The 25,978-nt window shown below is 44.4% G+C and overlaps 1 protein-coding gene across 2 annotated transcripts in view; it reads right to left on the reverse strand.

The window, feature by feature from the left end:
• Nucleotides 1–25,978, reverse strand: part of retreg2 (reticulophagy regulator family member 2) — a 102,006-nt gene that overhangs the window by 29,927 nt on the left and 46,101 nt on the right. Inside the window, exons 2-6 of one of the 2 annotated variants that reach the window (XM_078227766.1) lie at nucleotides 25,076–25,182; nucleotides 24,644–24,671; nucleotides 21,126–21,255; nucleotides 20,732–20,816; nucleotides 15,421–15,558 (exon numbers count right to left, since the gene is read on the reverse strand). In XM_078227766.1, the coding sequence (XP_078083892.1) occupies nucleotides 15,421–15,558; nucleotides 20,732–20,816; nucleotides 21,126–21,255; nucleotides 24,644–24,671; nucleotides 25,076–25,182 (488 nt within the window). The remainder of the gene's footprint in view (nucleotides 1–15,420; nucleotides 15,559–20,731; nucleotides 20,817–21,125; nucleotides 21,256–24,643; nucleotides 24,672–25,075; nucleotides 25,183–25,978) is intronic. The other variant, XM_078227767.1, reaches the window with a different exon arrangement.

Genomic DNA, 25,978 nt, shown 5'->3' on the forward strand with positions numbered 1-25,978 from the left:
GACACAGCCTCAAAATAAAGGGGGGTCGGTTTAAGACAGAGTTGAGGAACATAGAACATAGAACATTACAGCGCAGAACAGGCCCTTCGGCCCACGATGTTGCACCGACCAGTTAAAAAAAAAACTGTGACCCTCCAACCTAAACCAATTTCTTTTCGTCCATGAACCTATCTACGGATCTCTTAAACGCCCCCAAACTAGGCGCATTTACTACTGATGCTGGCAGGGCATTCCAATCCCTCACCACCCTCTGGGTAAAGAACCTACCCCTGACATCGGTTCTATAACTACCCCCCCTCAATTTAAAGCCATGCCCCCTCGTGCTGGATTTCTCCATCAGAGGAAAAAGGCTATCACTATCCACCCTATCTAAACCTCTAATCATCTTATATGTTTCAATAAGATCCCCTCTTAGCCGCCACCTTTCCAGCGAAAACAATCCCAAATCCCTCAGCCTCTCCTCATAGGATCTCCCCTCCATACCAGGCAACATCCTGGTAAACCTCCTCTGCACCCTCTCCAAAGCCTCCACATCCTTCCTGTAATGTGGGGACCAGAACTGCACACAGTACTCCAAGTGCGGCCGCACCAGAGTTGTGTACAGTTGCAACATAACGCTACGACTCCTAAATTCAATCCCCCTACCAATAAACGCCAAGACACCATATGCCTTCTTAACAACCTTATCTACTTGATTCCCAACTTTCAGGGATCTATGCACACATACACCTAGATCCCTCTGCTCCTCCACACTATTCAAAGTCCTCCCGTTAGCCCTATACTCAACACAACTGTTATTCCTACCAAAGTGAATTACCTCACACTTCTCCGCATTAAACTCCATCCGCCACCTCTCGGCCCAACTTTGCAACCTGTCTAAGTCTTCCTGTAGACTACGACACCCTTCCTCACTGTCTACCACACCACCGACTTTGGTGTCATCAGCAAATTTGCTAATCCACCCAACTATACCCTCATCCAGATCATTAATAAATATTACAAACAGCAGTGGCCCCAAAACAGATCCCGGAGGTACACCACTTGTAACCGCACTCCATGATGAATATTTACTATCAACCACCACCCTCTGTTTCCTATCCGCTAGCCAATTCCTGATCCAATTTCCTAGATCACCCCCAATCCCATACATCTGCATTTTCTGCAGAAGCCTACCATGGTGAACCTTATCAAACGCCTTACTAAAATCCATATATACCACGTCCACTGCCTTGCCCCCATCCACCTCCTTGGTCACTTTCTCAAAAAACTCAATAAGGTTAGTAAGGCACGACCTACCTGCCACAAAACCATGCTGACTATCACCTATCAATTCATTACTCTCCAAATAACTATAAATCCTATCCCTTATAATTTTTTCCAACATCTTGCCGACAACAGAAGTGAGACTCACCGGTCTATAATTCCCGGGGAAGTCTCTGTTCCCCTTCTTAAACAATGGGACAACATTCGCTAACCTCCAATCTTCTGGTACTATACCAGAGGCCAACGACGACCTGAAGATCAGAGCCAGAGGCTCTGCAATCACTTCTCTTGCCTCCCAGAGAATCCTTGGATAAATCCCATCCGGACCAGGGGATTTATCTATTTTCTGACCCTCCAGAATATCCTGCACATCCTCCTTATCAACTGTAATACTGTCTATTCTACTCCCTTGCAACCCAGTGTCCTCCTCAGCTATATTCATGTCCCCTTGCGTGAACACCGAAGAGAAATATTGGTTCAATGCTTCACCAATCTCCTCCGGTTCCACACATAACTTCCCTCTGCCATCTATAACTGGCCCTAAACTTGCCCTAACCAACCTTCTGTTCTTGACATACCTATAGAACGCCTTAGGATTCTCTTTAACCCTATCCGCCAAAGTCTTCTCATGTCCCCTTTTAGCCCTTCTAAGCTCGCTCTTCAACTCCCTCTTAGCCAATCTAAAGCTTTCTAGTGCACTACCCGAGTGCTCACGTCTCATCCGAACATAAGCCTCCTTTTTCTTTTTAACCAACAAAGAAACTTTTTTGGTGCACCACGGTTCCCTAGCCCTACCAATTCCTCCTTGCCTGACAGGGACATACCTATCACAGACTCGCAGTAGCTGCTCCTTGAAAAAACTCCACATGTCGGACGTTCCCAGTCCCTGTAATCTCCTAGTCCAACCTATGTTTCCTAATTCTCTCCTAATAGCCTCATAATTACCCTTCCCCCAGCTAAAACCACTGGCCCGAGGTTCATGCCTATCCCTTTCCATCACTAAGGTGAACGTAACCGAATTGTGGTCACTATCACCAAAATGCACACCAACTTCCAAGTCTAGCACCTGGTCTGGCTCATTTCCCAGCACCAGATCCAATATAGCCTCACCTCTAGTTGGCCTGTCTACATACTGAGTCAAAAAACCTTCCTGCACGCTTTGAACAAAAACTGACCCCTCTAACGAGCTAGAGCTATAACAATTCCAGTCAATATTAGTCAAGTTAAAATCCCCCATAACAATTGCCCTATTACTTTCACTCCTAAGCAGGATTGACTCCGCAATCCTTTCCTCAACCTCTCTAGAACTTTTAGGAGGTCTATAAAAGACTCCCAACAGGGTGACCTCTCCTCTCCTATTTCTAATCTCCGCCCATACTACCTCAACAGATAAGTCCTCATCAAACCTCCTCTCTGACACTGTGATACAATCTCTGACCAATAATGCTACCCCTCCCCCTCTTCTACCTCCTTCCCTACTTCGACTAAAACATTTGAACCCCGGGACCTGCAGCATCCATTCCTGCCCCTGCTCTATCCATGTCTCTGAAATAGCCACAACATCGAAGTCCCAGGTACTGATCCACGCTGCAAGTTCACCCACTTTATTGCGAATACTCCTGGCATTGAAGTATACACATTTCAAACCCTGCTCCACCCCACCTCTGCAATGCCGTGCATTGCAGTCCCCATCCATGCATCCCTCACTTTCAGCCCCACTACTCAGGATCCCTCCCCCCCCCCCGAATCAGTTTAAACCTCCCTGCATGGCCTTAGCAAATTTACCCCCCAGGATATTGGTCCCCTTCTGATTAAGGTGTAGACCATCCTTCTCATAGAGGTCACACCTTCCCCAGTACGAGCCCCAATTGCTTAAGTACCTGAACCCCTCCCTCCTGCACCATCCCCTCAGCCATGAATTCAAACCTTCCCTCTCCCTATTCCTCTCTAAACTATCCCGTGGTACAGGCAAGAGTCCAGAGATAACCACTCTGTCAGTCTTGGCCTTTAGTTTCCACCCCAACTCCATAAATCCCTGCCTAATATCCCCTTCCCCTATCCTCCCTATGTCGTGTGTCCCCACATGTACAATAACTTGTGGTTTATCTCCCTCCCCCCTAAGAGTCCTGAATACCCTGTCAGACACATCCCGGACCCCAGCCCCTGGTAGGCAACACACCAACCCTGAGTCCCTACCTTTAGTTCCGACCCTCCTATCTGTCCCCTTAATTGTGGAGTCCCCAATCACAAGGCCCAGTCTTTTACAGCCCCTAACCACCTGAGCTTTCTCACTCGGCTCACCCCCAGAGATCTGCTCTCTATGCTCAGTTGATTCCTCCTCAACTGTAGCCTCCAGCACCGAAAACCTATTATGGAGGGGAACCGCCCCAGGGGATTGTCTTCCCGATTGCTTCTTACCCCTCCTCCTGGCATTGACCCAAGCCTCATTTCTAGGAGTTACTATTTCTCTATAACTCCTATCAACTTCCACCTCCGCCTCCCGAATTATGCGGAGTTCCTCTAACTCCCCCTCCAGCTCCTTTACACGCTCCTCCAGAAGCTGCAATCTAATGCACTTCTTACAACTAAAATCTCCTGAAACACTACTGGATTTCCTCACCACATACATCCCACAGGAGATGCAGCATACTGCCTGAAATGCCATCCCTGAAGCCATTACCAGCAAGAAAAAAAGAAAACAAAAAACTTCCCCACACTTATAATTAGGTTAGAGGAGGATGGAAGGGTGGGATCCTCTACCAGTGTAGAGGATCGGGTATCTCCTCTGCACCAATTTATAGGGCTAGGGGCCCGAGAGGAAAAAAAACTACTACTGAGGGGGAACCTCCCAGGTAACTGACTTTTAAAGTTAAAATAAAAACCCTTCCCAGACTCCTTTGCTGCCCACTTCTAGTTTTCACTTTAAACTTGAAAAACTGCTGTTAAAGTAAAGGCCAAAAAAATACACACACTAGCTGACTAATTAAATAAATAAACAATTCAATTAATCCAATTAATCTCTTACCAGCACTGCTGCTTTTCAATCACCCCTCTCAGCTGGCTCCAGTGGATCAATGAGGGGGAACCTCCCAGGTAACTGACTTTTAAAGTTAAAATAAAAACCCTTCCCAGACTCCTTTGCTGCCCACTTCTAGTTTTCACTTTAAACTTGAAAAACTGCTGTTAAAGTAAAGGCCAAAAAAATACACACACTAGCTGACTAATTAAATAAATAAACAATTCAATTAATCCAATTAATCTCTTACCAGCACTGCTGCTTTTCAATCACCCCTCTCAGCTTGCTCCAGTGGATCAATGAGGGGGAACCTCCCAGGTAACTGACTTTTAAAGTTAAAATAAAAACCCTTCCCAGACTCCTTTGCTGCCCACTTCTAGTTTTCACTTTAAACTTGAAAAACTGCTGTTAAAGTAAAGGCCAAAAAAATACACACACTAGCTGACTAATTAAATAAATAAACAATTCAATTAATCCAATTAATCTCTTACCAGCACTGCTGCTTTTCAATCACCCCTCTCAGCTTGCTCCAGTGGATCAATGAGGGGGAACCTCCCAGGTAACTGACTTTTAAAGTTAAAATAAAAACCCTTCCCAGACTCCTTTGCTGCCCACTTCTAGTTTTCACTTTAAACTTGAAAAACTGCTGTTAAAGTAAAGGCCAAAAAAATACACACACTAGCTGACTAATTAAATAAATAAACAATTCAATTAATCCAATTAATCTCTTACCAGCACTGCTGCTTTTCAATCACCCCTCTCAGCTTGCTCCAGTGGATCAATGAGGGGGAACCTCCCAGGTAACTGACTTTTAAAGTTAAAATAAAAACCCTTCCCAGACTCCTTTGCTGCCCACTTCTAGTTTTCACTTTAAACTTGAAAAACTGCTGTTAAAGTAAAGGCCAAAAAAATACACACACTAGCTGACTAATTAAATAAATAAACAATTCAATTAATCCAATTAATCTCTTACCAGCACTGCTGCTTTTCAATCACCCCTCTCAGCTTGCTCCAGTGGATCAATGAGGGGGAACCTCCCAGGTAACTGACTTTTAAAGTTAAAATAAAAACCCTTCCCAGACTCCTTTGCTGCCCACTTCTAGTTTTCACTTTAAACTTGAAAAACTGCTGTTAAAGTAAAGGCCAAAAAAATACACACACTAGCTGACTAATTAAATAAATAAACAATTCAATTAATCCAATTAATCTCTTACCAGCACTGCTGCTTTTCAATCACCCCTCTCAGCTTGCTCCAGTGGATCAATGAGGGGGAACCTCCCAGGTAACTGACTTTTAAAGTTAAAATAAAAACCCTTCCCAGACTCCTTTGCTGCCCACTTCTAGTTTTCACTTTAAACTTGAAAAACTGCTGTTAAAGTAAAGGCCAAAAAAATACACACACTAGCTGACTAATTAAATAAATAAACAATTCAATTAATCCAATTAATCTCTTACCAGCACTGCTGCTTTTCAATCACCCCTCTCAGCTTGCTCCAGTGGATCAATGAGGGGGAACCTCCCAGGTAACTGACTTTTAAAGTTAAAATAAAAACCCTTCCCAGACTCCTTTGCTGCCCACTTCTAGTTTTCACTTTAAACTTGAAAAACTGCTGTTAAAGTAAAGGCCAAAAAAATACACACACTAGCTGACTAATTAAATAAATAAACAATTCAATTAATCCAATTAATCTCTTACCAGCACTGCTGCTTTTCAATCACCCCTCTCAGCTTGCTCCAGTGGATCAATGAGGAACTTCTTCTCCCAGAGGGTGGTGAATCTCTGGAATTCTCTGCCCACTGAGGTGGTGGAGGCTACCTCGCTGAATATGTTTAAAGCGCGGATGGATGGATTCCTGATCGGTAAGGGAATTAAGGGTTATGGGGATCAGGCGGGTAAGTGGTACTGATCCACGTCAGATCAGCCATGATCTTATTGAATGGCGGGGCAGGCTCGAGGGGCTAGATGGCCTACTCCTGCTCCTATTTCTTCTGTTCTTATGTTCTCTGTAACCTGCAACATCCTTCCGCACTGTCCACAACTCCACCGACTTGTGTCATCCGCAAATTTACTAACCCATCCTTCTAAGCCCTCATCCAGGTCATTTATAAAAATGACAAACAGCAGTGGCCCCAAAACAGATCCTGGCGGTACACCACTAGTAACTGAACTCCAGGATGAACATTTCCCATCAACCACCACCCTCTGTCTTCTTACAGCTAGCCAATTTCTGATCCAAACCGCTAAATCACCCTCAATCCCATGCCTCCGTATTTTCTGCAATAGCCTACCGTGGGGAACCTTATCAAACGCTTTACTGAAATCCATATACACCACATCAACTGCTTTACCCTTATCCACCTCTTTTGGTCACCTTCTCACAGAACTCAATAAGGTTCGTGAGGCACGACCTACCCTTTACAAAACCGTATTGACTATCCCTAATCAAAATATTCCTTTCTAGATGATTATAAATCCTATCTCTTATAATCCTTTCCAAAACTTTGCCCACAACAGAAGTAAGGCTCACCGGTCTGTAATTACCAGGGTTGTCTCTATTCCCCTTCTTGAACAAGGGGACAACATTTGCTATCCTCCAGTCTTCTGACACAATTCCTGTAGACATTGATGACAAAGATCAAAACCAAACACTCTGCAATCTCCTCCCTAGCCTCCCAGAGAATCCTAGGATAAATCCCATCCAGCCCAGGGGACTTATCTATTTTCACACTTTCCAGAATTGCTAACAACTCCTCCTTATGAACCTCAATCCCGTCTAGTCTAATAATCTCAGTATTCTCCTCAACAACATTGTCTTTTTTCTGTGTGAATACTGACGAAAAATATTCATTTAGCACCTCTATCTCTTCGGACTCCACGCACAACTTCCCATACCTTTACTACTCAGAAATCTGTCTTGAATATACTCAAATTGAGCGCTGATGAATTTCTGGGGTAGAGAATTCTAAAGATTCACAACCCTCTGAGTGAAGAACTTTCTCTCCTCACTTTCATCTTAAACACTTTATTTTCAGACTGTGACCCCGGGTTCTAGATTCTCCATGCAGAGGATACATTTTTTCAACATCTACTCTGTTAAAACCCCTTAATAATTTTATATATTTCAATTCAATCACTTCTCATTCTTCTCAACTATACGGAATATAGGCCTGACCTACTCAATCTTTCGTCATAAGGCAATCCCCTCATCCTAGGAATCATTCTAGGTAAGGAAGCCAAAACTGCATCATCCCTCAAGATGTGGTCTCGCCAATGCCTTATGTGGATTATAGAGTATGAGGCAGATAGATTTCAATGCTGGAAAGTAGGAGTTCATCCACTTTATGGAAAATACAAACATGAGTATTATTTAAATTGTGTAAAGCTAGGATCATTTGCAGTCTAAAGAACATTTGTGATCCTAAAGTGTAATTACCAGGTACAAAAAAAATCAAAATTACCAATGGAATGTTAGCCTGTTCAACCAGAAGGCTAGAATATAAAAGAGGAGGTTTGTTACAACCGAAGTCTCAGAGGATATATTGATGTGGAGATGCCGGCGTTGGACTGGGGTAAACACAGTAAGAAGTTTAACAACACCAGGTTAAAGTCCAACAGGTTTATTTGGTAGCAAAAGCCACACAAGCTTTCGAAGCTCTAAGCCCCTTCTTCAGGTGAGTGGGAATTCTGTTCACAAACAGAGTTTATAAAGACACAGACTCAATTTACATGAATAATGGTTGGAATGCGAATACTTACAACTAATCAAGTCTTTAAGAAACAAAACAATGGGAGTGGAGAGAGCATCAAGACAGGCTAAAAAGATGTGTACAATACAATAGACTTGATTAGTTGTAAGTATTCGCATTCCAACCATTATTCATGTAAATTGAGTCTGTGTCTTTATAAACTCTGTTTGTGAACAGAATTCCCACTCACCTGAAGAAGGGGCTTGCAGCTTCGAAAGCTTGTGTGGCTTTTGCTACCAAATAAACCTGTTGGACTTTAACCTGGTGTTGTTAAACTTCTTACAGGATATATTGACCCAGGGAGAAATGCATCCCAGACTCCCCAGAATGTTACCAGAACTCTAAGGGTTAGATTATGAAGTGAGATTGCATAAACTAAATTTAAACTCTCATGAACTTCCTGATCTCATCATATTAAATCATCCCTGATCACTTCCTCATGTCATTCACTACCCATAACCCACTCAATCCAGTCATATTTCCTTCTGTATCCATCACTGGAAAAAACCCCACTGACATCTATCATTTTAAATTGTCATCTGTCTAGTCTTTGACCCTTCGTTTGCCAGAACATTTCTGCAGCTACTGATTTACTCACTCACACTATCACCTCCACCTTTAATGCTCTCATTCCCAATAAAACTATTATTCTCTCACCGTAGCCATTCTCCCAGGTACAACCACATCGTTGCTACCTTAAATCCAGGAGATGCAGACTTGAAAGGTGGACAACTGGTTTAGCCATCCACCACGATGCGTCGCTGGACTATTTAAAACAGGATCATGAACCATAGAATCCCTAAAGTGCAGAAAGAGGCCGTTCGGCCCACCAAGTGTGCACTAAGTCTCTGAAAGAGCATCCCACCAGGGCACATCCCCTCCACCATATCCCGGTAACCCCGCACACTTACCATGGTTAACCCACCTAACACATCATTGGACTGTTGGAGGAAACCGGAGCACCTAGAGGAAACCCACACAGACACGGGGAGAACGTGCAAACTCCACACAGTCATCCAAGGTCAGAATTGAACCCAGTCCCTGGTGTCACGAGGAAGCAGTGCTAACTACGGTCACTATGCTGCCCCTACTCTTGTCTTGTTTGCTACATTTGCTAACTATACCAGGATCAAAGATACAAAGATAACCCCTGGCTTCATTTCCCTACTGCAAATCTTTTTAAACATCACATCCCTGACCCCTCCACCCTCACCTCCAACAATCAGTGCAAGAAGCTCATGGAATTCTTTAATCAGTAAGATGAAGGCCATCCAATCAGTTGCCTCTGCCATATCCCTTCGAGCCGACCTGGCTAAACCTCCTCCAAAGACACCCGCTGCCCTGGCCCTACATGTTTTCTAGTTTCGCTCTCATCTCTCCAGATGCCCTCTGTGCTCACCTTGCCCACATCACACCACCTGTTTTCTTGATCCTATTCCAACTAAACAGATCAACCAGCTTCCTCTCCTAATCTCCACATTGGAAGATATTGTCAACAGCTCTCTCTCTCCTTTAGATCTGCTGTCATCAGCCCTCTCAAAAACCAAGCCTTGGCCTCACCATCCTTACAAACTCCCATCCCATTGCCAAGCTCTCATCTCCAAGCCCCACATTTTCTCATCCAGCCCCACATCCGTTCTAGATATAGGCTCCATCAGTCCTGGCTTCTAACGCATCCTTAATTCCAATTACTCCACCATTAGTGGCCATGCCTTCAGTTGCCTAGGCCGCAAGCTCTGGAATTCTCTCCCTAAACCTCACCATCTCTCAACCTCTTTTGGCCTTCGAACACCTCATGTGGCTTGATGTCAATTTGTTTTAAAATGCTACAGGATCCAAAGACGTGCGTGTTGGGTGGATTGGCCATGCTGAATTGCCTCTTTGTCAGGGGGACGAGCAGGGTAAATGTGGAGCTACAGGGATAGGAGCTGGGTGGGACTGTTGTTGATGCAGGCTCAATGGGCCGAATGGCCACCTTCTGAAATGTAGGGATTCTATGATTGCTCTTATGAAGTGCCTTAGGTTGTTTTATTATGTTAAAGGCATTATATAAATACAAGTCTTGTTGCTTCATTCCCAGGCATATGGAACACAGGGTGATTTGACAGATCTTTAGGATTTGAAAGGAATTTATTGGGTAGACAGAGAGAAACATTCTGGAAAATGAGATGCTATACATTAATAAAGTGCCTTCAAAGTGAGTGACATATCTGTGGGGTTCTTGCTCCTGCTGTGTGTCCATGGGTAAAGACAGCTCAATATTATGGAACAGAACAGTCCAGAATGTTTCTGTCGCTGGAGCAGTTGGGGACCCAGAACTTCATGGCTGTGTGCACTGGATCAGATGCTCCAGTAGAGGGTGCAATTCTAGCACAGGGTAGTGCAACGACCAGCAGAGTGACAGTAGTTGCCTCAGACTCAGGACAGCTACACTGTCATCCTGACACAAGCACCTTCGAATAAACCAATAATTTGGAACAGGAGATGATGATGCAATCCCTCAGCCTGTCCCAACACCAAGATCCTGAGGGAGACAGGAAATGTGTGGCCATCAGACAGAGGAAGAGTAGGAAGGCAGTGCAGGGGTCCTCTGCGGTCATCTCCCTCCAAAACAGATATACCGTTTGGATACTGCTGGGGGAGGTGGCTCACTAGGGGAAGGTGGCAGCAGTCAGGTTCATGGTGCCTTGGCTGGAGGGCAGGAAAAGAGTGGCAGGGTTATAGTGATAGGGGATTCAATTTACATTTGGAATACTGCGTCCAGTTCTGGTCGCCACACTACCAGAAGGACGTGGAGGCTTTGGAGAGAGTGCAGAAAAGATTTACCAGCATGTTGCCTGGTATGGAGGGTATTAGCTATGAGGTGAGATTGAGTAAACTAGGGTTGTTCTCCCTGGAAAGACGGAGGCTGAGGGGCGACCTAATAGAAGTTTATAAAATTATGAAGGGCATAGATAGGGTGAACAGTTGGAAGCTTTTTCCCAGGTCAGAAATGACAAACACAAGGGGTGACAAGTTCAAGGTAAGGGGGGCAAGGTTCAATACAGATATGCGGGGGATGTATTTTACACAGAGGGTGGTGGGGGCCTGGAATGCACTACCAAGCAAGGTGGTTGAGGCAGACGCACTAGGATCATTTAAGACTTATCTAGATAGCCACATGAACAGACTGGGAATAGAGGGATACAAACGGATGGTCTAGTTAGGAACACATTATTGGTGCAGGCTTGGAGGGCCGAAGGGCCTGTTCCTGTGCTGTATTCTTCTTTGTTCTAAGGGGAATAGACAGGCGTTTCTGCAGACGCAAACGAGATTCCAGGATGGTATGTTGCCTCCCTGGTACAAGGGTCAAGGATGTCTAGGAGCGGCTGCAGGACCTTCTGGAGGGGAAGGGTGAACAGCACGAAGGAGGGGCTGTTGGAAGGAGAGAGAGAAGGGAGTTGCGTTTTTGATTAGGGAGAACATCACGGCAGTACTGAGAGGGGATATATCCGAGGGTTCACCCACTGAGTCTATAAGGGTAGAACTGAGAAATAAGAAAGAAGAGATCACTTTGATATGGTTGTATTATAGGCCCCCAAATAGTCAGTGGGAAATTGAGGAGCAAATATTTAAGATTACAGATAGCTGCAAGAAAAATAGGGTGGTAACAGTAGGGAACTTTCCCAACATTGACTGGGACAGCCATAGCATTGGGGGCTTGGATGGAGAGAAATTTGTTGAGTGTATCCAGGAGGAATTTCTCATTCAGTAAGTGGATGGCCCAACAAGAGAGGGGGAGGAAGTGTTAGGTTTTTTAGGGAATATAAAGACTGACAAATCCCCAGGGCCTGATGGAATCTATCCAAGGCTGCTCAGGGAGACGAGAGATGAAATCGCTGGGCCTCTGACGCAAATCTTTGTCTCGTCACTGGACACAGGTGAGGTCCCAGGGGATTGGAGGATAGTTAATGTGGTCCCGTTATTTAAGAAGGGTAAGAAGGATAACCCAGGAAATTATAGGCTGGTGAGCTTGACGTCCGTGGTAGGGAAGTTGTTGGAGAGGATTCTTAGAGATAGGATGTATGCGCATTTAGAAGGGAATAAACTCATTGATAGTCAGCATGGTTTTGTGAGGGAGGTCATGCCTCGCTAACCTGGTGGAGTTTTTTGAAGAAGTGACTAGAATGGTTGACGAGGGAAGGGGCGTGGATGTCGTCTATATGGACTTTAGTAAAGCGTTTGACAAAGTCCCTCATGGTAGGCTGGTGCAAAAGGTTGGATCTCATGGGATAAAGGGGGAGGTGGCTAGATGGGTGGAGAACTGGCTTGGTCACAGAAGACAGAGGGTGGTAGTGGAAGGGTCTTTTTCCGGCTGGATGCCTGTGACTAGTGGTGTTCCGCAGGGCTCTGTATTGGGACCTCTGCTGTTTGTGATTTATATAAACGATCTGGAAGAAGGTGTAACTGGGGTGATCAGTAAGTTTGCGGATGACACGAAAATGGCTGGACTTGCAGATAGTGAGGAACATTGTCAGAGGCTACAGAAGGATACAGATAGGCTTGAAATTTGGGCAAAGAAATGGCAGATGGAGTTCAATCCAGATAAATGCAAAATGATGCATTTTGGTAGAACTAACGTAGGGGGGAGCTATACGATAAATGGCAGAACCATAAAGGGTGTAGATACGCAGAGGGATCTGGGTGTGCCAGTCCACAGATCCTTGAAGGTGACGTCACAGATGGAGTAGGTGGTGAATAAGGCATATGGCATGCTTACCTTTATAGGACAGGGCATAGAGTATAAAAGTTAGGGTCTGATGTTGCAGCTGTATAGAACATTGGTTCGGCCGCATTTGGAATACTGCGCCCAGTTCTGGTCGCCACACTACCAGAAGGACGTGGAGGCTTTAGAGAGAGTGCAGAGGAGGTTTACCAGGATGTTGCCTGGTATGGAAGGGCTTAGTTATGAGGAGAGATTGGGTAAACTGGGGTTGTTCTCACTGGAAAGACAGAGGATGAGGGGTGACCTAATAGAGGTGTATAAAATTATGAAAGGCATAGATAGGGTGAACGGTGGGAAGCTTTTTCCCAGGTCAGTGGTGACGTTCACGAGGGGTCATAGGTTCAAGGTGAGGAGGGGGAGGTTTAACACGGATAACAGAAGGACGTATTTTACACAGAGGGTGGTGGGGGCCTGGGATGCGCTGCCGGGCAAGGTGGTGGAGGCGGACACGGACACACTGGGAACGTTTAAGACTTATCTAGATAGCCACATGACTGGAGTGGGAATGGAGGGATACAAAAGAATGGTCTAGTTTGGACAAGGGAGCGGCGCGGGCTTGGAGGGCCAAAGGGCCTGTTCTTGTGCTGTATTGTTCTTTGTTCAAATCTTGACCTCCTCTTGGGAAATAAGAAAGGGCAGGTGACAGACGTGTTAGTGAGGATCACTTTGGTACCAGTGACCATAATTCCATTAGTTTTAAGATAGCTATGGCCCAAACATTAAAATTCTAAATTGGGGCAAGACCAATTTTGATGTTATTAGACAGGAACTTTCAAAAGTGAATTGGGGGAGTCTGTTAGCAGGCAAAGGGACATCTGGTAAGTGGGAGGCATTCAAGTGTGTTAACCAGGGTTCAGGGTAAGCACATTCCTTTTACAATGTAGGGCATGGCTGGTAGAAGTAGAGAACCCTGGATGACTTGGGATATTGAGGCTCCGGTCAAGAAGAAGAAATAGGCATATGACATTCATAGGCAGCTGGGATCAAGTGGATCCCTTGAAGAGTATAGAGGTTGGAGTAGGGTTAAGAGTGAAATCAGGAGGACAAAAGAGGGGGCATGAGATTGCTTTGGCAGAAAAGGCAAAGGAGAATCCAAAGAGCTTCACAAATACATAAAGGGCAAAAGAGCAACTAGGGAGAATAGGGCATCTTAAGGATCAACAAGGTCATCTATGTGCGGATCCACAAGAGATGGGTGAGATCCTAAATTAATATTTCTCATCGGTATTTACTGTTGAGAAAGGCATGGATGTTAGGGAACTTGAGGAAATAAATAGTGATGTCTTGAGGACTGTACACATTACAGAGGTGGTGGTGCTGGAAGTGTTAAAGCGTATCAAGGTAGATAAATCCCCAGGACCTGATGAAACGTATCCCAGGATGTTCCCATCAGGTCCCGGGGATTTATCTACCTTGATGCACTTTAAGACTTCCAGCACCTCCTTCTCTGTAATATGTACACTCCTCAAGACATCACTATTTATTTCCCCAAGTTCCCTAAATCCATGCTTTTCTCAACAGTAAATACTGATGAGAAATATTAATTTAGGATCTCACCCATCTCTTGTGGATCCGCACACAGATGACCTTGTTGGTCCTTAAGAGGCCCTACTCTCTCCCTTGTTACTCTTTTGCCCTTTATGTATTTGTAAAAGCTCTTTGGATTCTCCTTTGCTTTATCTGCCAAAACAATCTTGTGTCCCCTTTTTGCCCTCCTGATTTCTCTCTTAACTCTACTCCTACACGCCATATACTCTTCAAGGGATAATCCTCAATTCCACCTTCCCATCTTATCCCCATTACCCTGGATTCCCTTACATATCCCTTAAATATCTGCCGATCTCAGCCTTGAACATTTTTAACAACTCAGTCTCTACAGCCCTCTGTAGTAAAGAATTCCACTGCTCAGAAGAAATTCCTCCTCATCTCAGTGTTAGATAGGCGAACCTAAAAATTACCCATCAGGGTGCTGTTCCCTGGTAGTTAACCAATCCTCGATTCATGCTAATATATTCCCCAACACCATCAGCTCTTATCTCGCATGGTAATCTTTAACATGACACTATCAAATGCCTTACGGGTATCCAAATACACTATATCTACTAGTTCCTTTTATGTATCCTGCTTGTTACATCCTCAAAGAGCTCGAATAGATTTGTCAAACACGATTTCCTGCCCATTTAACAATGTGACTCTGCTTGATGGTATTATGATTTTCTAAATGTCCTGCTGCTACCTCCCTAATAAGAGTGGCGGACTCCCCCACAGTTTGTCCACCTTCGACTCCTTTAAACACCACTTAATTTTCTATACTTGAGGAATACAGACATTGACTATGCACTGTACTTGCAATTTAACCATTTCAACCCTGGGATAATACTGATAAATCTGTGCTGCACCACCTCCAGGGCCAATATCTCCTTCCTGAGGTGCGGGGGCCAGAACGGAACCCAGTTACTCCAGATGGGGTCGAAGCAGAGCTTTATACAACTGCAATCTCACTTCCCTCCCTTTGCATTCCAGGCAATACTCCATGAGGTTTTTGATTATTTTGTGTACCTGTGCACTAGCTTTTACTGAGTTCTGTCCCCCTCCTCGGGAGGGGTCAGTTCCGTTGCCTGTGACTTACTCTTCCTGTCCCTCTGTCGGTGCTGAGTGCCACCCTTCATACTGTAATCCAGCTTCATCAGCACAGGCTCCAGCCCCGTGTACATCTTCTGAATGAGCTCGTGGTAAACCACCAAAGGCCACAGGAGCAGGCTCAGTACTAGAACACACAATAAACAGCAAGTGAATTTTCCCCTGCCCCCTCATTTCAAGCTGTACCTAACTCTGCACTGTACCTGTCCTGGGAGTGTTTGATGGGGACAGCGTAAAGGGAGCTTTACTCCGTATCTAACCCCATGACGTACCTTTCCTGGGAGTGTTTTATTCAGACACTGGTGCTTGTAATGGAAAGCATTCCATTTTTTAACACTAATATCCTTCATTAAATAAGCACAAGACTTGATATTGAAATTGGTTATTTTGACTTAATGCAATGATTCCCAGTTTCATGGAGGTGCTTCTTAATTAAGTTATTCCTACTTTTATACAGTTTCCCTTGTTAATGCTTTGTGAATTGTATTGTCATAAACACTTTAATCACAGAATATTGTCCACCTTCAAGGATTTGTTTGAAGAGACACTGTCCTCTTAAAGGGCTGATGCAAGCACCGTCTTTTCCAGGAACGGCAGCAACCATTTTACAGAGAAAGGTAATTCAGCAGTTTCAAAGTTAGCAATATCTTGACCGTTTACAGAAGGGTCATATGGTGGTTTAGAGCTTTGAAAAAAAAACATGCCTGGAAAACTGCCTTTAAAAGCTGGGAGGGTGGTCTTGCTTTTGGTGGATCAACTGCTTTGGGGCTCGAATGCTCTGCCTGGAAGTGTGGTGGAGTCATATTTGATTGAGGCATTCAAGAGGGTATTAGATGATTACTTGAATAGAAACAACGTGCAGGGGTATGGGAAAAAGCAGGGAAATGGCAGGAAGTCATGTTGCTCATTCGGGAGACCCAGTGCAGACACAATGAGCCAATGGCCTCCTTCTGTGCTGTAACAGTTCTGTACTGGCAGTGAAGGAGCAGTGTATTATAGTTAATCCTGTTTTATTGACTACGTTTTATTCTTTTGTTACAAGTTAATGGGTAGTCCTGTGACTCTGTTCATTCATGTCCCTAAACAAAAATAAAAGTTACACTCTATTCAGCCAGGGTTCCATTCTGGGATCTGACTGTCCAATAGTATCAGCTGGGATCGTAACAATTAGGCAAGGGATAGGTCAGTAGTAGATATGCAGAAGCAGACATTTAAGAAAATATTTCATAACAGTCAGCAAAGATACATTGCAGTGAGAATAAAACACCCTAAGGGAAGGATACAACATCCATGGCTAATTAAGGAAATAAAAGATAGCTTCAAATTAAAAGAAAAAGTGTACAATTCTGCAAACATTAGGTAGAAGACAAAGAGAACCTAGAAATAGTGGGTGCATTGGTGGTCATTGTCCAAGATTCTATCGACTCTGGAACAATTCCTAGAGTGGAGGGTAGCTAATGTAACCTCATTATTTAAAAAAAGGAGGTAGAGGGAAAACGGTGAATCATAGACCAGTCAGCCTGACAGCAACGGTGGGGAAATTGCTGGAGTTCATTATAAAACATTTAATAGCAGAGCACTTGGAAAACAGTGACAGGATTGGACAGAGTCAGCATGGATTTACGAAAGGGAAATCATGTCTGAGAAATCGACTGGAACTCTTCGACAACGTAACTAGTGGAGTTGATGAGAGGGAGTAAGTTTGTGCTTTATTTGGACTTTCAGAAGGCCCCACATAAGAGATTAGTATGCAAAATTAAAGCACATGGGATTGGGAGTAGTGCATTGAGATGGATAGAAAATTGGTTGGCAGACAGGAAACGAAGAGTAAGAATAAACGGGTCTTGTTCCAAGTGGCAGTCAGTGGCTAGTGGGGTACTTGGACCCCAGCTTTCATATATTAATAACTTAGAGGGGGGAATAAAATGTAATATCTCCAAATTTACACATGACAAAGCTGGATGGCAGGGTGAGCTGGATGCAGAGATGCTTCAATGTGATTTGAACAAGTTGAGTGCATGAGCAAATGTACGGCAGAATCAGTATAATGTGGATAAATGTGAGGTTATTCATTTTGATAGCAGGAAGACAGATCATCATCTGACTGACAATAAATTGAGAAAGGGGAATGTGCAATAAATCCTGGGTGTCCTTGTACGCCAGTTAGAGTCTCTCAGCACAGAAACTGGCCTTTGGAAAAACATGTCTATGCCGACCATCAAATACCAATCTGTACAATATACGATACAGTGGTTAGCACTGCTGCCTCAGCACTAGGAACCCGGGTTCAATTCCTGCCCTGGGTCAGTGTGTGTGGAGTTTGCATGTTCTCCCCGTGTCTGTGTGGGTTTCCTCCAGGTGCTTCAGTTTGCTCCCAACGTCCAAAGATGTGCAGGTTAGGTTGATTCGTTGTACAAAATTACCCCTTAGTGTCAGGGGCACTAGCAGGGTGAATACATGGGGTTACAGGGATAGGGTCTGGGTGGGTTTGTTGTCAGTGCAGGTTCAATGGGCTGAATGGCCTCCTTCTGCACTGTAGGGATTCTATAAAAAAAAAAGCTATGCTATACAAATCCTATTTACCACTCGCTAAAGCAAGCATACAGATGTCGCAGGTGGTGAACACCACAAATTGTATGTTGGCCTTCATCGCAAGAGAATTGGACACAAGGCCTTGGGTGAGGCCACACCTGGGAAGTTGTGTGTTGTTTTGGTTTCCTTATCCGAGGAAGGATGTTTTTGCTGTGGAGCGAGTGCAGCAAAGATGTACCAGACTGATTCCTAGGATGGCAGGACTGACTTATGAGAGAGAGATTGGGTCAGTTAGGAGTTCTCATAGAAATGCATAAAATTCTAACAGGACTAGACAGGGTAGGGCAGGAAGGATGTTCCCGATGAAAAACAGAAAATGCTGGAAAATCTCAGCAGGTCTGACAGCATGTGTGGGGAGAGAATAGAACCAACGTTTTGAGTCTAGATAACCCTTCATCAGTCCTGCTCTGAGACCACCTAGACTCGAAATGTTGGCTCTATTCGCTCCCCACAGATGCTCATAGAATCCCTACAGTGCAGAAGGAGGGCCAATTGGCCCATCAAGTCTGCACTGACCACAATCACACCCAGGCCCTATCCCCATAACCCTACTTATTTACCATATAACCCCCTGACACTAAGGGGCAATTTAGCATGACCAATCAACCTAACCCACACATCTTTGGAGTGTGGGAGGAATACGGAACACCCGGAGGAAACCCATGCAGACACGGGGAGAATGTGCAAACCCTAAATAGACAGTGATCCAAGTTGGGAATCAAACCCGGGTCCCTGGCACTGTGAGGCAGCAATGCTAACCACTGTACAACTGTGCCGCTCTGTCAGACCTGCTGAGATTGTCCAGCATTTTGTATTTTTGTTTCAGATTCCAGCTTCCGCAGTAGTTTGTTTTCATCAGGATGTTCCTGATGGTGGGGGAGCCCAGAACAAAAGGGCCACAGACTTTTGACACAAATTACTACTGTCACATGTATTAGTTATACAATGAAAAATATTGTTTCTTGCACGCTATACAAAGCATACCGTACATAGAAAAGATTATGGAGATGCCGGCGTTGGACTGGGGTGGGCACAGTAAGAAATCTCAAAACCAGGTTAAAGTCCAACAGGTTTATTTGGAATCATGAGCTTTTGGAGCGCTGCCCCTTCATCAGGTGAGTGGAGGTTAGTTCACAAACACGGCATACTCATTGAGCACCTCTGCCATTTCTACTGGTTCCGTGCAGACTTTCCCGCCTTCACCTTTTATAGGCCCTATTCCGTCACGTCTCATCCTTTTACTCTTCACATATTTATAGAACGCCTTAGGGTTCTCCTTAATCCTACCTGCCAGGGCCTTCTCGTGACCCCTTCTGGCTCTCCTAATTTCCTTCTTTAGTCCCTGTTAGGGGGAAGTTTTTCACACAGAGGGTGGTGGGCGAGTGGAATCGGCTGCCGTCAGTGGTGGTGGAGGCAAACTCAATAGGGTCTTTTAAGAGACTCCTGGATGAGTACATGGGACTTAATAGGATGGAGGGTTATAGGTAGACCCAGAAGGTAGGGATATGTTCGGCACAACTTGTGGGGCCGAAGGGCCTGTTTTGTGCTGTAGTTTTTCTGTCTTTCCCCAATTAAATACTATTCTTTTGTTCTCCATTCCAAAATGAAGATCTTCACATTTTCCCGCATTATTCCACTTGCCAACTTTGTGCCCACTTACTTAAGCTATCAATATCTCTTTGCAAGCTGTTTGTATCCCTCAAACAATCTAACTCGCCACCTATTTTTGTGTTGCAAATTTGGCTACAGTACATTCACTTCCATCCTCCATGTCATTAATTGTAAACAGTTGCAGTCCCAGCACTGATCCCTGTGGAATCCCACTGGTTACAGGTCACCAACCTAAAAAATAACCCCTTACTCCTACTCGCTGTTTCCTGTCCATTAGTCAATTCTCTCTCTGTGCCAATATACGACCTGCAACACCATGGGCTCTTATCTTATTACTTAACTTTTTGAGAGTTACCTTGTCAAATGTCTTCTGGAAGTCCAATACAACACATCTACTAATTACCCTCTATCCATTCTGGTTGAGACTTCCTCGAAAAGCTCTTTATTAATCAGACTCGATTTCCCTTTCATGAAGCCATGCTGACTTTGCTGGATTAGATTATGGTTTTCCAAATGTGCTGCTATTACTGCCTTAGTAACTGACTCCAATATTTTTCATGATCATAATGAATGGCGGAACAGGCTCAAAGGGCCGAGTCGAGTGGCCTACCCTTTCTCCTACTTTCTATTTTTCTATGAATTCTCTTTCCCAGAGAGCAGTGGTGGCATGGTCATTGAGTATTTTTCAGGCTACAGATTGAATCCCCGTCACTCAAGAATCAAAGGGTACAAGGCATAGACAGAAAGGTTGAGGCCACAATCAGATCAGTCATGATCTTTTCAGATAACAGAACAGATGTGTGGTGTCAAATAATCTATTCCTGTTTCTAATTTGTATGTTGATACGCAAGCGCCATGTCTTACATTATGAAGTCATTTTCTCTCTCGTCTTTGATTTGTTTTGGAATATTGAGCATTATGTTTTGATTTAAAGAAAAGAGGGATTTCTGTTAATGTTCTGTTAACCGTATTAAGTTTAAGGATATACAGGTGGAGGATACAGTGTTAGTCAGGGAGACAGGCATTTTGGTTTCCTACTTTATCATCTGGATTCAGAATGAATTAACGTTCCTGTCTTGCAGAAAGAATATACTCACTGAAGATGTAGGATATCATGATTCCAGGGATATAATGTCCAACTGCAGCAAACACCGAGCACCCAAGACACATCTTCAAACAGAACTGAGAAAGGGAGGAACACAAACATTCAGTATCTGTTAAAGGAACCCCATCCCTCAAACAGATGCATGCAGACACTTAATGGCAACTCACCTCAAATAAACTCAGAACAGACAGCGAGCAGATAGTAAAACTTGGATCCATGCCACACTTGGCGTCCCTCAACCCCTCTTTCCACCTCCCCCACCCCACTTGGCTCCCCCCCCCCCACCCTACTTGGCTCCCCACAACCCTCCCCTCCTGTCCCACTTGGTGCCCCCTGCCACACAGCACCCCTCGCCATGTCACCGCCACACCCCCATCAAGACCTACCTTTCCTGGGTTCTGCCTCTTGAATTCCAGCACTTCTTTTAGATAGAGGTTAAAGGCCACGCAGCTCTCAGCAAGATAGTGGCAAAGATCAGGCAGCCTGAGAAGTCGAGGCCTTGTGGAGTTTCCATCACTGGATGCAGAGACATCACAGATTACATATAAACATACGAATTAAGAACAGGAGGAATAGGCAATTTGGTCCCTTGAATCTGCTTGGCCATTCAAGGTCACGCCTAATCTGATTGTGGCATCTACTTCAACTCTTCTTCTCTAATCCATATCCTCCGACTCCCTTGTGAATCAAGCATCTACCTAACTCAGTCTTAAAAATATTCAATGACACTGCCTCCACGGCTCTCTGGGGAAGAGAATTCAGTTCTCCTCATCTGTCTTATCAGGAGACCCTATATTTTTGAATTATGTTCCTTTGGTCTATACACCCCTACAAGGAGAAACAAACATTCTCTCAGCAGCCACCTTCTTGTCAAATGCTCTCAGGATCTTGAATGTTTCAATGAAGATCACCTCTCCTTCTAAACTCCAGTGGCTGCAGACCCAACTTCCCATCAGAAGATAACCCCACCATCCAAGGAATCAGTTGAGTGAATCTTCTCTGAATTGCTTCAAATGTAATTTTATCCTAGATAAAATTACATTTGAAGCAATTGGATAGGCTGAGGGAGCTTGATCTTTTCTCCTTGGCGAGACATAGGATGAGAGGAGACCTAATAGAGGTATATAAGATGTTGAGAGGCATAGATCGGGTGGACTCTCAGAGGCTTTTTCCCAGGGTGGAAATGGCTGCTACGAGAAGACACAGGTTTAAGGTGCTGGGGCTAGGTACAGGGGAAATGTTAGGGGGAAGTTTTTCACAGAGGGTGGTGGGCGAGTGGAATCGGCTGCCATCAGTGGTGGTGGAGGCAAACTCAATAGGGTCTTTTAAGAGACTCCTGGGTGAGTTCATGGGATTTAATAGGATTAAGGGTTATAGGTGGCCTAAAAGGTAGGGATATGTACGGCACAACTTGTGGGGCCGAAGGGCCTGTTTTTGTGCTGTAGTTTTTCTATGTTTCTATTACGAGACCAAAACTATACATAGAACTCCAGATGGTCTCACCATAGCACATTATACTCAATCTGCTGATTTTTGTGCCCACTCACTTAACCTGTCTATATCCCTCTTACTAACTTACTCTCCTACCTTTGTATCATCAGCAAATTTATCAACCAATCATTGGATCCCTTCATCCAAGTCATCAATATAGGATACAAATAGTTAAGGTTCCAGCACTGTGGCACTCCACTTATCACATCTTGCCAACCAAAAAGATCCATTTATCACAACTCTCTGCTCCCTTTTAGCTAAGCAATCCTCTATCCTCGCTAATGTTATCCCTGCACCATGAACTCTTATTTTCCATTATAATATTTGACATGGCACCTTGTCAAATGCCTTTTGGAAATACAGGTACACCACATCGACCGGTTTCCCATTATCCACCCTTCTTGCTAAGAATCTTAATAGTCAAACATGATTTCCCTTTCACAAAGCCACGTCGAGTCTACTCCAAGTGTCTTGTTATAACATTTTTAATAATAGATCCTAGCATTTTTCCGATATTAGGGTAACTAGCCTGTGGTTTTCTACTTTGTCTCTCTCAAGAGTACAAATGGAGGACATTTGCTATTTTTCAATCTGATGGGACGGTTCCAGAATCTAGAAAATTTTGGAAAATTAAGATCAATGTATCTTGGATCCGAGAATGAAGTCCATCATGACTCGGGACTTCTCAGCCTTTAGCCGGATAGTTCTTTTCACTACCTGCTTATTGCAAGTTTTAAGCTCCTCTGGCCAAAGTAGACTACTTATAGGAAAATTCTCATCAGGGACTATACCATCAAACCATAAGATTTAGGAGCAGAAGTAGGCCACTCAGCCCATCAGGTCTGCTCCAGCTTTCACGAGATAATGATTGATCTGATAATCTTCAGTTTTCTCCCACTTTCTCAAATATCTTCCACTTTCTATGCCTTTTAGCTTTGACAAAGGGTCATCTGGACTCGAAATGTCAGCTCTTTTCTCTCCTTACAGATGCTGCCAGACCTGCTGAGATTTTCCAGCATTTTCTCTTTTGGTTTTAATCCTCCGCTTTCCCACCTATCCCCATAACCTTGATTCCCTTACTGATTAAACTTCTGTCCATTTCTGCGTTGAACAAGCCTAACAACCCAACCTCTACAGCCCTCTGCAGTAAAGAATTCCACAAAGTCACTGCCCTCAGAAGAAATTTCTCCTCATCTGTCTTCAATGGATGAGGGCAATGCAATTGACGTAGTCTACATGGACTTCAGTAAGGCTTTTGACAAGGTCCTGCATGGGAGACTGATCAAGCAGCTAAGAGCCCAAGGGATCCAGAACAATTTGGATTCAAAATTGGTTTAGTGACAGGAGGCAGAGGGTGATGGTCAAAGGTTGTTTTTGTGACTGGAAGCCTATCCAGTGGTGTATCACAGGGATCGGTGCCGGGTCCCTTGCTGTTTGTAGTGTACATTGATGATCTAGACATGAATGTGGGAGGTAAGATCAGTAAATTCGCAGATGATACAAAAGTTGGTGGTGTGGTAAATAGTGCGGAGGAAAGTTGCAGATTACAGGACTATATGGATTGGGCAGAACAGTGAGGTGATGCATTTTGGGAGGACTAACAAGGCAAGGGAATACACATTGATTGGTAGGACACTAGGAAGTACAGAGGACCAGAGGGACCTTGGGGACCATATCTAAAGATCTCTGAAGGCAGCAGGAGAGGCCAGTAAGGCGTCATATGGGATACTTGGAGGGGGGGGTTTAAGGCTGCCAGTTGCCTGTGGTGAGGTGGAGCCTGTTCTGTTTGCACTGCCCAGATAACAGACATCTCCGTCAGCTCCCAATTACTGCAGCAGGAATCAGCCCATCACAGGATGGCCTGTGTAAAGTTTTATTCAGTAAGAAGTTTAACAACACCAGGTTAAAGTCCAACAGGTTTATTTGGTAGCAAAAGCTACCAAAGGCATGGAGGTAGCAAAGGCATGGAGTGTGGCTTTTGCTACCAAATAAACCTGTTGGACTTTAACCTGGTGTTGTTAAACTTCTTACTGTGTTTACCCCAGTCCAACGCCGGCATCTCCACATCATAAAGTTTTATTCACAGGGCCGAGTGGTCAGTCCCAATGAAGAAACAAACACAGCTTCATCAATCTCAGGAAAATTAACAACTCTCCGCTTTCCTGCACTCTATGCCCCAGCTTATCACTCTGATCCTCACCAAAGGTTAATGGTATCAATCCTAGTCCACAGTGTAACGCAAGCTGATGCAAAACGGTCTGGGAATGAAGACTGAACCTCTCCTGCCGCGAGGGTGGGGGCTCAGTACCAGAGGCCAAGATAGCAACTCAGCCTTTCCTACATTCAGACACTTTGCTTGCTCACATTTAACGTGGAAAAATGATTGAGCCTGGTGCAACTGATGAAAACGTACCTCTCGCCTTCATCCATGGGGCGCTGGACTGCAAGAGAAAAGGGGAAAACATCACGCTCTGCACACACCAATTATAATTGGGAATTTTCACAGTAACTTCATTGCAGTGTTAATGTAAGACTACTTGTGACTAATTTTTAAAAACTTTTAAGATCCCACTTTAAGATAATTGCTATGTTTCAGTGGAGGCACCGCCTGGTATCAAAGGAACAAATAGGCTGAAAACAAGAGGACAGGGGCTCAGCTTCAGATATCAACCCGGGGAGGCCCAGAAAGGAGGGGACTTCAGGCAAATGGGTAGGTGGTATACATCAGGAACTCAGAGGGACGCTGTTCTGAGGCATGGAGTGAGGGGGGAGAAGAAAGGTACTCAGGAGGCCTGCAGGCTGGTGTACATCAGGCACTGAGTGTGCAGAATAAGACTCAGCTTACCCATGACGTGGGGTAACAACTCGTTCTTCCAATGGTCTAGGAATACGATGGCCAGCACCGACAAGCTGATCAAGAAGATTGGACGCAGTGAAGTGGACGAAAACAGCCTGAGTAGGGGGGAGAATTAATTTGAGAGAATCAATTCACGCATACACACCCTCACAGTAACTGCAGTCCAGCTCTCCTACCGGATTACCCACCCCCATCAACTTGCTCACCATCCCCCCCCTCCATGTAATCAGATCACAACCTCATCCACCTGGCATTTGGCAGGTAGTTAATTAGAAACATAGAAGAAGCCATCTGGTCCATTGTTAGTGTGTGCTCTGCGGGAAACTATCCTATTCCAGGTTCCCGCTACTTATGTTTGCTATGCACCGCTGACTTATTGCACTCTTGTGGTTCCTTTAAGATTGATGCACACCCACACAGCTCGTGAATAGCCTCTTTGGTCTGTGCGTGGTATATTACGGTTTACTGTATGGTCATGCACCAATATGGCTGAAGGGAAAAATTGTTCCTCTATTTTTCCCACTTCAATTTTCTCCCCTTTATTTATCCAATTCAATTCTGAAGGTTCCTGTTGAATCTGCTTTCGCCGCTCTTTCAGATTACATCAACTTGCTGTTTCAAAAAAGTTTACAATGTTGCCTCTGGTGATTTTGTCAATCACCTTAACTCTTGGGTTGGCCAGTTACTGCCCCTCCTGCCAATGAAAACAGCTTCTTATTTATTCTATCAAAACTCGCCACAATTTTGAACACCTCAATTAAATCTCCCTTGAACATTCTCTGCTCAAAGATCAATCCCAGTCCCTCCAGCCTGCTCTTCTAATCATTAAAATGGCTGATTGTCTACATCAATTCTACTTTTCCACCCAATCCCTTGATCCTGTCCAAGAAT

Source organism: Mustelus asterias, chromosome 14 (genome assembly GCF_964213995.1).
Source record: "Mustelus asterias chromosome 14, sMusAst1.hap1.1, whole genome shotgun sequence".
Classification (NCBI taxonomy): Eukaryota; Metazoa; Chordata; class Chondrichthyes; order Carcharhiniformes; family Triakidae; genus Mustelus; species Mustelus asterias.